General features: G+C 34.3%; 1 protein-coding gene and 1 long non-coding RNA gene across 2 annotated transcripts in view; both read right to left on the reverse strand.

The window, feature by feature from the left end:
• Positions 1-4,570, reverse strand: part of LOC109148706 — a 7,900-nt gene extending 3,330 nt beyond the window's left edge. The window contains exons 1-2 of the long non-coding RNA XR_002048839.1: positions 4,391-4,570; positions 3,045-3,048 (exon numbers count right to left, since the gene is read on the reverse strand). This is a non-coding gene — a long non-coding RNA (uncharacterized LOC109148706). The remainder of the gene's footprint in view (positions 1-3,044; positions 3,049-4,390) is intronic.
• Positions 4,571-9,340: 4,770 nt separating this feature from the next.
• On the reverse strand, positions 9,341-10,797 carry LOC109148616 (transcription repressor MYB5-like). Its single transcript, XM_019296348.1, has 2 exons — positions 10,761-10,797; positions 9,341-9,963 (listed from the first exon to the last, which is right to left on the reverse strand). Exons 1-2 carry the CDS (start codon positions 10,795-10,797, stop codon positions 9,341-9,343), a joined length of 660 nt encoding a protein of 219 aa, XP_019151893.1.
• Positions 10,798-12,500: the final 1,703 nt, after the last annotated feature.

The raw sequence follows: 12,500 nt of genomic DNA on the forward strand, positions 1-12,500 counted from the left end.
TTCGTTGTTTCTAATATTTCATTTTCTTTAAAATATATTCATTTCCTCTTTTCCGTCATAAAAAAATTAGTATTGATTTTCATTCGTTTTTCCTTCATAATTTTTTCCTAATATTTCATTTGGGTTGGTGGTTACTAATTTTTTCATATGAAAATCGGTGTTATATTTTTAGTGAAATAGTAATATATTCATTTTGTTTTTCCTAATATTTTATTTCTTTTTGAATATATTCATTTCCTTTTTTCCTTTCTAAAAAGAATTAATATTGATTTACACTCTTTTTTTCCTTCATAATTTTTTTCCTAATATTTCATTTGGTGGTTACTAATTTTTTCGTAGGGAAAATTGTGTTATATTTCTAGTAAAATATTAATATATTCATTTCGTTTTTCCTAATATTTCATTTCCTTCTGAATATATTCATTTCTTTTTTTCCTTCATAAAAAGAATTAATATTTATTTCTATTCCTTTTTCCTAATAATTGTCGATTAATTGGCCTGATTTCTGTGCCGATTAGTAACAGATTATTAATAACATATTTCTGTGTGTAATATTCATTTCCTTACTCATTCGTAAAAAGAATTAATAGTCATTTCCACATAATTAAATAGTAATATAATTATAAGAATATAATTACTTATTATATTTCCAGTGAAATATTAATATATTCATTTCGTTTTTTCTTCATAAATAATTAATATAATTATAATAATATAATTGCCGATTATATTTTAAATGAAATAGGTATCCTTTTTCATTCATAGAAAGAGTTAATATTCATTTCCATTTCTTTTTGCTTCATAATTTTTTCCTAATATTTCATTTGGTGGTTACTACTTTTTTTGTAGGGAAAGTTGTGTTATATTTCCAATGAATTTTTAATATTAAATTCCTTTTTCATTTGGCATGACTCTCATGACAATTAGTAATAAAATATTAATAATAGATTCACGTGTGTAAAATTCATTTCCTTTTTTGTTCATAAAAGAAAGTAATATTCATTTCCATATAATTAAAAAGTAATATAATTATGAATATATAATTGACGATTATCTTTCTAAAGAAATATTACTATATTCATATCCTTTTTCCTTTAGAAAAATATAATTGCCGATTATATTTCGAGTGAAATATGAATATATTCATTTCCCTTTTCCTTAATAAAAAGAATTAATATTTATTTCCATTCCAATTTCTTCATAAAAAGAATTTATATTCATTTCTAGTCATAAAAACAATCTGGTACGTTTGTAATATTCATTTTCAATCATAAAAACAATCTGGTACGTGCTTAATAATCATTTCCTTTTTCCTTTAACCTAATTTACCAATTAGTTATTTACTTATTAAGCACGGATTCTTTTTTTTTTTTAATTCGAGTCAATTTTTAATATTAATTTCCTTTTTCATTTGGTATGATTTATATGCCAATTAGTCACAAAATATTAATAACAGATTTTTATGTGTAATATTCATTTTCTTTTTCATTCATAAAAAAATTAATATTCATTTCTATATAATTAATATGCAATATAATTTTAAAAAAAATATAATTACAGATTATATTTCTAGTGAAATATTAATATATTCGTTTCTTTTTTCCTTAATAAATAATTAATATAATTATAATAATATAATTGCTGATTATATTTTTAGTGAAATGAATATATTCATTTTCTTTTTCGTTCAATTTGTGTGTGTGAGTGTCTGTGTGTGTGTGTGTATATATATATATATATATATATATATATATATATATATATATATATATATATATATATATATATATATATATATATATATATAAAAGGTGGGAAAATAGTAATACTATTAATTGTATGGATATTTTTATTTTTTAAATTTATTAATTAATGGTATGAATCTTTTTTTTATATTATTTTATTTTTAATTTTTTGGCCAGACTAGATTGTCGTAGGAGATGGCAGGTCATGGTTCAATATTAATTCTTTAGCTTTCTATATATGCGATTTTGTATATAGAATTATATTACCAATTAAAAGTAGGTTATGGTTATGGTATTTATTATATTACCTATTAAGACGGCGGGTCACAATTATGATTTTTATTATATATATTACCAATTAAAATTAGGGTTTTTATTATACTTGAACAATAATATTAGTAATGAATAATATATGTATAGTACTTTGTCTATCTATAAGGAGGGGGATACCCAAGAAAAACTAAACTAGCTATTGGCGCCACATGGAGATACCATCTAAATCATCATGAAGCACGTTCAAAACCTCGTCCAGTGAATTATATAGGATATGCAGACCTTTAGGGAAATGCTTGGCTCTACGTGCTATAGCGTCGACCAAGAGATTATGTTCACGAACTGCTAGCGACAACCTCCATGTATTGATTGTGCTTAATTCCGCACACAAGCCAACAAAAGGTTATGGAGCACATTGTTGTAGGCGTGGGTGGTGTTAGCACTTTCATATAGCTCTCTGGAATCCGTTTCGAAGGTAACGTCCGTAAGACCTAGGTGCTTTACCAGTAGGATGCCTTTCAGTAGAGCCCAAGTCTCGGCTTCAAGTGGTGAGCAACAGCCAATGCTATACAAAAAACCTGCCACCTATCGGCCTTCGTCGTCTCTGATCACACCGCCGCATCCTTCCTTGCCATTGTGGATATCTACAGAGCCGTCTAGGTTTATTTTCACCGTGCCTTCAGGTGGTGCTAACCAACGAAATTTCGACCATGAGTTCCAAAAGGCGACGTCTCGAGAGGTTTTGGAACCTGCAAAGGCCTTGGCGGCTTGTTCAACTTGGAGTTTAATACATGCAACCTTGAAGTTGGCGGGTTTCTCCAGGTTATTAAAGATCCTATCGTTCCTCCACCTCCAAATCCACCATAGGGTTTTAGATTTCTCTTAATGAAGTTACGGACGAAGCAAAAACAGAAAGGATGAGGAAAGAAGAAGAGTTGCAGAGAAATGGAGCGAAGGGAAAAAATATCTACCAGTTATGAAAGAACCTGCAGTTTATGTATTTATACAATGGATTACTGGACTAACTGATCTGTTGCGTGAGTAGCTGTACTCTAACAGAATAATACAGCTATTCAACTAATTTAAAGCTCTAATAGACTACTTTGTTGGGCACCCTCTTCACGTGTGTCTTATTGTTCACGTGCACCATCCTTCAATATGCCCCCGCAAGTTGGAGCATATATGTTATGTATGCCCAACTTGGAAGTGAAATTAAGAAAGGAACCAGGGGGGTGAGGTTTAGTGAAAACATCTGCTAATTGCTGTCCAGTAGAAACATGTAGGAGCTTGAGGAGACCTTTCTGTAACTTTTCTCTAACTAGATGGCAATCTAACTCTATGTGTTTTGTACGCTCATGAAAGACTGGGTTCTCCGCTATGGCGATAGTAGATTTACTATCTGAGAATAGAACTGGGGGAGAAGCAGGTTGCACCCCTAAGTCTTGAAGTAAAAAACTGAGCCATTGAAGCTCGCAGGTGGCAGTGGCAATGGCCCTATACTCTGCTTCCGATTACGATCTAGACACCGTTGGCTGTTTCTTTGACTTCAAAGAAATGAGACTGGAGTCTAGGAAGATACAATATCCTGTGACTGAGCGCCTAGTGTTGAGGCATACTTCCCAATCTGAGTCACTAAAACCCTTTAAGACCAAAGCGGAAAAAGCCGAGTAGAATAATCCTTGTCCAGGGGTCCCTTTGATGTACCGCAAGACTCTGTGGGCGGCCTTTAGGTGTAACTCTGTCGGTTGATCCATAAATTGGGAGAGTTGTTGTGTGGCAAAAGAAATATCGGGTCTAGTAACAGTGAGGTAGATCAATTTTCCAACAATGCTTCTGTATATCGAAGGATCATGAATAATAGGACTGACATTCTTGTGTAGCTTCACAGAAGGAACCATTGGGATGTGGACTGGTTTGCTGTCCAGAAATCCAGTTTCCTCTAACACTTCAAGAGCATATTTTCTTTGGGATACATTGATACCAGACTTGTTCCTTGCAACTTCTAATCCAAGGAAGTATTTTGCAGGTCCTAAATCCTTGATCTTAAAGGTGGAATGAAGGTGAGCTTTAATATTCTGTATTTGTAGTTCACTACTGCTAGCTAATAGTATGTCATCTACATATACTAGCAGGGCTATGAAGGAATCACTTGTACCTTTAGTGAACAAGGAGTGATCTGAACCTGCTTGGATAAAACCTTGTGCAAGAAGTTCTGTTGTGAGCTTGATGTTCCACTGTCTACTGGCCTGTTTAAGACCATATAAGGATTTCCTGAGTCTGCAGACTTGCCCAGGTTTAGGAGGACTATAGCCTGGGGGTGGGACCATGTATACTTCTTCATCAAGATCCCCATGCAAAAAAGCGTTATTGACATCCAACTGGTGTAGGAACCAACCTTTGACAGCAGCCACGGCGAGAAGAGTTCTTATAGTTGTCATCTTAGCTACTGGGCTGAAAGTCCCAATGTAGTCCAACCCAGGGATTTGGGTATAACCTTTAGCCACAAGCCTGGCCTTGTAACATTCAATACTGCCGTCTGGATTATGCTTCACTTTGTATACCCATTTGCAGCCCAATAGTTTCTTGGACGGGGAGCATGTCTACAAATTCCCAAGTCTGATTAGTTTCTAATGCTGAGATTTCATTATCCATAACTTCTTTCCAGCAAGAATGTCTAACAGCTTCTTGATATGAGGAAGGTTCTTTAATGGATGAGATGTTTACAGAAAATACTTTGTGAGCCTGAGACAGATTGTTATATGACAGAACCTTTGAAACAATGTGTGGACTGGTTTTCTTGTTTTGTATGGAACATGCATAGTCATCAAGATAGGTTGGTTTAACTTTGTGCCTGTTGGATCTTCTAATCACTGGTTGAGGGGGTGTATGGATTACATTTGGTTGAGCATTGTGATTAGAAGAACTGGTGGACAATGAAGTGTCTGCCATTGGACATGGGTTATTATTAGACACTGTGGTGTCTGTTTCATGGATTGTAGCTTCTAGATTATCATCTAAAATGTGGTTCTGTATTGCTTGGGGAACATCTTGGGTTGGTAAAAAAGATGGTTGGGGTAGGATGAGGTACTCTGGAGCAGTGGAGGGAGCTGAAGAAAAGGGAAACACACCCTCATGGAAAACAACATCTCTAGATATGAACACTTGCCTAGTAGTTAAATCATACATTTTGTACCCCTTAACTCCATTGGTGAACCCAAGAAAAATACACTTTCTAGCTCTAGGATTGAACTTTGTTCTATGAGCAGAAAGTGTTGAAGCAAAAGCTAAGCAACCAAAAACTTTCAAGTTTGAGTAGGAGGGAATTTTACCAAAAAGGACCTGATACGGTGTTTGATTTTGAAGGACCGGAGATGGCAGTCTGTTGATTAAGTAGATGGCGTGAATGACACAATCGGCCCAAAATCTTTCTGGGAGGTTGGCCTGAAATTTGAGAGCTCTAGCAACAGCTAAGATGTGCCCGTGTTTTCGCTCTACCACACTGTTTTGTTGAGGGGTTTCAACAGAACTTGTCTGATGAATGATTCCCTTTTCAGCATAAAATGAAGGCATGTTGAATTCCTGACCGTTGTCACTACGGATGCTCTTGACAGAGGTAGAAAACTGAGTCTCGACAAAAACACAAAAATTTTGCACCAGCCCCCTTGTCTCACTTTTGTGTTTTAGCATGTATACCCAAGTGGATCTACTATAGTCATCTACTATGGTGAGGAAGAAAGAATCACCATAAATTGAGGATACACGGTTAGGCCCCCAAATATCAACATGAATCAAATTAAAACAATTATTAGTGGTTGAAGTGCTCAGGGGAAACTGCAGTCTCTTTTGTTTAGCAAAATGACGGATTTCACATATAGTGTTTCTTGAGGTACAAATTGAAGGATCTAAGCCTTGTAACACTTTAACTCTTGGGTAGAATGGATGTCCTAGCCTATAGTGCCAAGTGTCCATGCCACTTACAGTTTTATTCACAGTATTTACAGCAAAAACATTATGAGGAATAACATGTCTACTTGAGGTGTTATCATCAGAATTAACAGGAACAGTAAATGATGGTGAGACAAGCTTGTATAAGCCTTCCTCTTGTTTAGCTAGTCCAATCATCTTCCATGATTGAGAGTCCTGAATGATACACTGATTAGCCTTCAAGAAAATGCACCATTTACCATCTCTTAAGATTTGACTGACAGAAATCATATTAAAATGGAAGCCAGGCACACAATAGACATTATGCAGTGTAAAATCCTTAGAAAAACACACAACTCCTACGTGTGTCACGGGTGCTTGATGACCATTTGGTAACTTGATGGATAGGTGCTTAATAGGTTCATAATGAGAGAAGAACTGGACATCAGATACAATGTGGCAAGTGGCTCCTGTATCAATTAACCAACTAAGGGAATCAAACTGTTTTTGAGGATAAAACTTACCATAAGGCTCTTTGTGTGATCCAACGTCACAATCAGCAACATTGACTTGATTTGCCACCAAGGGGGGGGGGGGGGGGGGGGGGTTCGGTCCTAACTAGAAATTTGGTGTAGGATTGGAATTTTGTCCTTCTTTGCTAATGAGATACAAAATCTTCTCATACTGGTCTCTGGTGAAACCTCTTGTGTAGTCAGTGTCATCTTGAGCTTGTGACACCTGAGCAGCATTAGCTACCCCTCCAGCTTTCCCTTTCCCTCTATAACCAGGAGGGCAACCGTGTTTTTTGTAACACTTCTCAACGGTGTGACCTGTAAAGCCACAAAAGCTACACACAACAGTCTTCTTATTATTATTATTGAATCTCCTGTTGTTGTTTCCAGACTGGTTTGTCTTGGCAAAAGAGGCATTGGCATAGTTTGTGTTTATCACATTGTTATCAGCAGGAGGGGTATTGTTTACCAGATTCTCAATATATGGTGTGTTAGGGAAAATTTGCCTCTCCTGAACCTGTAACATGGAACAGGCTTCCCCCACGCTTGTGAGTGGTTTCATTAACAGGATCTGTGACCTCACTCCTCCATAGAGTTGACTGTTTATCCCTTTTAGGTACCTTGAATGTGGGTTTTTATTTTGTCAAAAGCTCCACAGTTACATTTAGGATCACAAGTGCATATAGGGAGAGGCCTAACATTATATAGTTCATCCCATAAGAGTTTCAGCTGAGAATTGAATTCACTCACAGTGTTGCCTCCTTGCATCAGATGATATATTTCTTCATTGATGTCGGCGATTCTGAAGGCATCGCCCTGGCCGTACCGTTTCTTGAGATCATTCCAGACCTCTTCTGCTGTCTCCATCCACAGAACTCCTTGAGCTACACTTGGAATAACAGAGTGCAAGATCCATGAGAGCACAAGGTTGTTAGCTCTGCGCCATGCAGGGAAACTCCTTTCTCTCTTCTCCGGCCTTTTGATTTCTCCATTTACAAACTCCAGTTTGTTCTTCGTCAGTAGAGCCATGCGCATGGCTCTCTCCCAAGGATAATAGTTGTTTCCGTTCAGTAAAACGGAAACTAGAGTTTGCGAAGGATTTTCGCTAGCAGAGACGTGATATGGATTGCTGGTGTCTTGCGGATTGACCGTGATTTCGACCCTAGGCTCATCTTCTCAGTTGTGAGGTGCTTGCGGAGCGTTTTGAGCAGCTTGATTGATCAGAGCAGTCCGATTATGTGCTTGTTGCGGAGAAATCGTAGGAAGTGCCGAAGTTCCGATTCCTGGAATGGAGCATGTGTTTTGCCACGCCATGATAGAGGATTACGCCTTCTTTGCTTAGTTATCTGATACCATTTTATATTTCTCTTAATGAAGTTACGGACGAAGCAAAAACAGAAAGGATGAGGAAAGAAGAAGAGTTGCAGAGAGATGGAGCGAAGGGAAAAAATATCTATCAGTTATGAAAGAACCTGCAGTTTATGTATTTATACAATGGACTACTGGACTAACTGATCTGTTGCGTGAGTAGCTGTACTCTAACAGAATAATACAGCTGTTCAACTAATTTAAAGATCTAATAGACTACTTTGTTGTGCACCCTCTTCACTTGTGTCTTCTTGTTCACGTGCACCATCCTTCAATATAGGGTGATAGCAAAAAGAGGTCCTTCATTGCAGGGGTGGTTGGCAGTGTGGTTGCCTTTGATGCCCGACTGAAGCCATTCGTTAAAGGGAAGGTGTGAGTTCACGGAGAGAGTTGGAAGGATTCGCTTCAAAACCTCGACTGCTAAAAACAACCTAATAAATGTATAATAATATGAATAATTATTAGCATAATTAAAATAATAATTATTAGTGTACTAATCTGATCATTATTAGCTTATTCCTTAATTAACAAAATAATAATTCCTTAATTTTACTAAAATTTATTCAATTAATTGCCTAATTTTAAAAAATAATAATAGTAATAATTGTATAGTAATATAAAAACCAAGACTATGTGGTTTAATGGTACTTGGGTTGGATTTTTATTTAGAAGATTGTAAGTTTGAGTCTCAGTGGAGGTTTGTAATAGTATGTCTCGACCATTATTACAATTAATTCTTTAATTTATTAATTAGAATAATAATAATTGAAATTACAATTAATTAATTAATTGTATGAATTTATTTTTTTGAATTTATTAATTAATTGTATGCTTTTATTTTATTTTATTTTAAATTTATTTTCTAGACAGTATTGTTGCAAAAGAATTCTCTCCGCGGCTCACGATTCATTAAATCCTTAATTATATTGTAAAGCATTATATATATTTTTTGAATTTAAGTTTTTGTTTTCATTTTATCCTAGACGACATTCAAGTTTTTTTTTTTTTTTTTTTTTTTTTTTTTTTTGAGAATGCTAATCGATTCATTGATAGTTGGAGGTAGATAACACTATTGTATAATCTGAAATTAAACTCAAATCCAAGTTACTTTACATCTATTAACCCAAATTCAGATTATATTAAAATGAAACATAGATTTAAATAATTTCATATAAGAGTTTGTAAATATGGTGACTGCTTTAGTGCTTTTAGAGAGATAACATTATTTACCAATTCGCCACGAAGAACCAATCTCGCGCCGGTCTGGATCTCGGAGGAAGTGATGGTCGGCTTCTTATTGTAGCGAGCCAAGCGAGTCGCCTTTTGGGTGAGCTTCTAGAAGATATCATTGATGAAGTTGTTCATGATGCCCATGACCTTGCTAGAGATTCCGGATGGACTTGCTTCAGCACCTTGAAGATGTAGATCTTATACATCTCCGATGACTTCTTCACCCTCTTCTTCTTCTTATCTCTGGCCGCAGCGGCTCCACCCTCCTTGGGTAGGTGAGGATCCAAATCATGGTAGAAAATCATCATCATCATCATCAACCCATCCTGCAGTACTGAAGGGGAAGTTCATGTGTTGGAAAGGATTCAGAATCTGATTATTATTATTTTCAGAAGTTGAGGGCAGGGGGGTAATGCCGTGATGATTAGATTGTTGGTTGTTTTGGGCAGCAGCGATGAACACATCCTCGTTCATCAAAGAATCGAAGAACGTCGAAAACGCATCCTCGTCCGGGCAAAAATTCATCCCAAAATTATCCTCATTGTCGTCTCCGATATCGATATTAAAGCCCTCATCCCCATTTCCAGTAGTCTGATGATTCGCCGTCGTCCCTCCCACGCTGTTGGGCTGATCAATCTGATGATTCGCCGTCGTCCCTCCAACGTTAACAGTAGCACTGCTATTGATCTTCACTGTCTTGTCTTGGTTGGAAAGACCAACGTGAATGGGTGTGGGTTTGATTATGGGAACTGAGGAAGAGGTGGTATGGTTTTTGGGGTTGTTGGAATTGGTAGGGTTTACGAGTAGAGGCTTGTGGTTTCTTGGATCAATGCCTTGGCTAATCAGCTTCTTGGTCAGGTGAGTGTTCCAGTAGTTCTTTATCTCGTTATCTGTCCGGCCTGGAATCCTTCCTGCTATCAGTGATCACCTTCATAAATAATCAATTTTTATCCCTCTATTCTGAATTTATAATCTCCACTTATTTTTGCCCGCACCATGCACGCAAAAATCTATCTATAATAATCTATAAATTAAAGAATGAAATTAAATATAGCTTTTAGATTTTCAAAAAATATATATAGCTTTTAGAAAAATCTATAATAGATTATATACAATTTTCAAATAATTCAACATAAAATGGTATTAATATATAAATTGTACTTTATTCACTCAACTATATGCTCATCATTTTTTATATCTCAATTATTTGTAAAGTAACTTTTTTTTTGTCCCTAAAATTTTTAGAGAGCAGCTAATTAACCCAGTTTTAATTAAATTCTGGAATTAAAAAAATGGCTTCGCAAACAATTGATGAGGAACAAAAAGTACGTGATAAAATGATTAATTGAGGGACAAAAATGCTATTTTTCAATAATTTGAAGATAAAAATTGCAAGTTGCCTTATAATCTCATTTATTAGGGAATTAAATACAATGTATTACACATAATTTGGGTGAGAAATATTTATTGCAACACTTCTGAACGTGTGTGCTATAACTACAAGAAATTAGGGCATTTCAAGGTATACTACTCTTAACTGGTTGAAGAATAAAAACACGAGAAGAATGATGAAGGAAAGAGATTAGAAACATTTGATTGAAAAAATGTTGTAGCTCATGATATAAGAAGTATCATAAAAGCTCATTAAACAATGACACATCCAACTTAGGGTCTTCATTAGATTTATAAAAAATAAGCCCTCATTTACCTATTTGCCAAAACTGAGAATGACTCTTTAAGCTCATCGGCAAATTCAAAGACAACCAACTCTATTGGACATAGGAAATTAACTCCAAATGTATTATTGCAAATGAGCAAGAAGAAGAGGTAGCTTTTACTTCTTCCATCCAGTTACAATTTAGCATATGCTTCTTATAGAAATTATCACGATACATTATATTCTTAGCAATGTTGAGCAAATTAGATTAAGGAATAAAGTTGAAATTGGCCACTGAACGTAACTTAAAAGTGCAATTAGGCCACTGAATGAAAACAAAGTGCAATTAATCCATTGAACACTTCAAATATATGCAATTTCACCTGATAGCAGGTTACCATCAATTTTAATCGGTTGCGCTTACGTGGAAGGTGAGTTGACATTTTAAATAATTTTTAATAATAAAATTAAAATTAAAATTAAAATTAAAAAATATAAGCAAGCAACTTGTTGGAATTGTTGGTAACCTGCTATCAGGTAAAATTGTATATATTTGGAGTGTTCAATAGCTTAATTGCACATTCTTCTTCTTTTTTTTTTTTTTTTTTTCGTTCAGTGACCTAATTGCACTTTCACGTTACGTTCAATGGTCAATTTGGACCTTATTCCTTATATTAATAATTCAAAGGAGCACAAATCTCTCAAAGCCAGGAATTACCAACTTCTCTCATATAACTAAGGAACTTAAAAAGCTCAATACTCTTACTAGAAAATTGAACAATCTCAAGGCTTAAATAAGAGTGCACAATAAGAGAATGTATAACCTATTTGGTTCGTTGAAAAGAATTGATAAGGAATTGAATTTAAATTCTATGGAAAAGAAATTATTTGAAATATTGATTTCATTGTTTGGTTGTTGAGAAATAATTTATTGGGATTAATTGGTATAAAGATTCAAATGTCCTTACATAATAAAGTATGTGAGGTGATAATAAGCGATATAAGAATTCATGTTTAATTATCCCCCAAAAGGTGTGGAAAATAAAATGCCAAAGGGGAGCAAGCAATTCATTTTCCTCAAATTTGAAGAATTTATTTTTCATTACCAAATTTGATGATGTAAAATATTGTTATTGAAATATTTCCTTTACTTCTCAAAAAAAAAAAAAAAAAAAAAACACTTTAGACTTTTCAATACTTGCCCACATTGATGGACAAACAATTATGTTTGTAAGAAGAGCATTGATCCTCAGAGGAGCTCAAGAGCTCCCCTTTCCAAACATTTTTAATGTGAGATAAAATGATCCCACATCATTTATAAAGGGAGTGACTCCCTTTTGTCTTCTTCTTCTTATTTTTTTTTTAAATTTTATTTTGTATATCGTTTTGTTTGGATTATTATTATTATTATTATTATTATTATTATTATTATTATTATTATTATTATTATTATTATTATTATTATTATTATTATTATCATTATTATTATTAACATTTTAACTTCAATCAAAACACCAAAAAAATTATATAATAACTCAGTAATTTGCTCCAAACTGCTAAAAACTAATACAATGCATACATTTTGGGTTAATCTTTCACAACTCCCACTAATAATAAATAAATATATAATAAATAAGAAATAAATAATAAATAAATAAAAACTAAAATAAGAAGACAAAGTTGACTTCTTAAATAAGAACCTTTGACTTCTCAATACTTGTCCACATTGATGAGCAAGCAATTATGTTTATAAAAGGATCATTGCTCCTCTTATATATAGGAGCTCTCTAT

The sequence above is a fragment of the Ipomoea nil genome, unplaced genomic scaffold (genome assembly GCF_001879475.1).
Source record: "Ipomoea nil cultivar Tokyo-kokei standard unplaced genomic scaffold, Asagao_1.1 scaffold2144, whole genome shotgun sequence".
Taxonomy (NCBI): domain Eukaryota; kingdom Viridiplantae; phylum Streptophyta; class Magnoliopsida; order Solanales; family Convolvulaceae; genus Ipomoea; species Ipomoea nil.

Coding starts and splice junctions, on each gene's coding strand:
- LOC109148616 (XM_019296348.1), bottom strand. CDS start 10,797: ATGAGCTTAAAGAGTCATTCTCAGTTTTGGCAAATAG. Junction 9,964..10,760: donor TTCTCAGTTTTGGCAAATAG/GTAAATGAGGGC, acceptor CACTGATAGCAG/GAAGGATTCCAGGCCGGACA.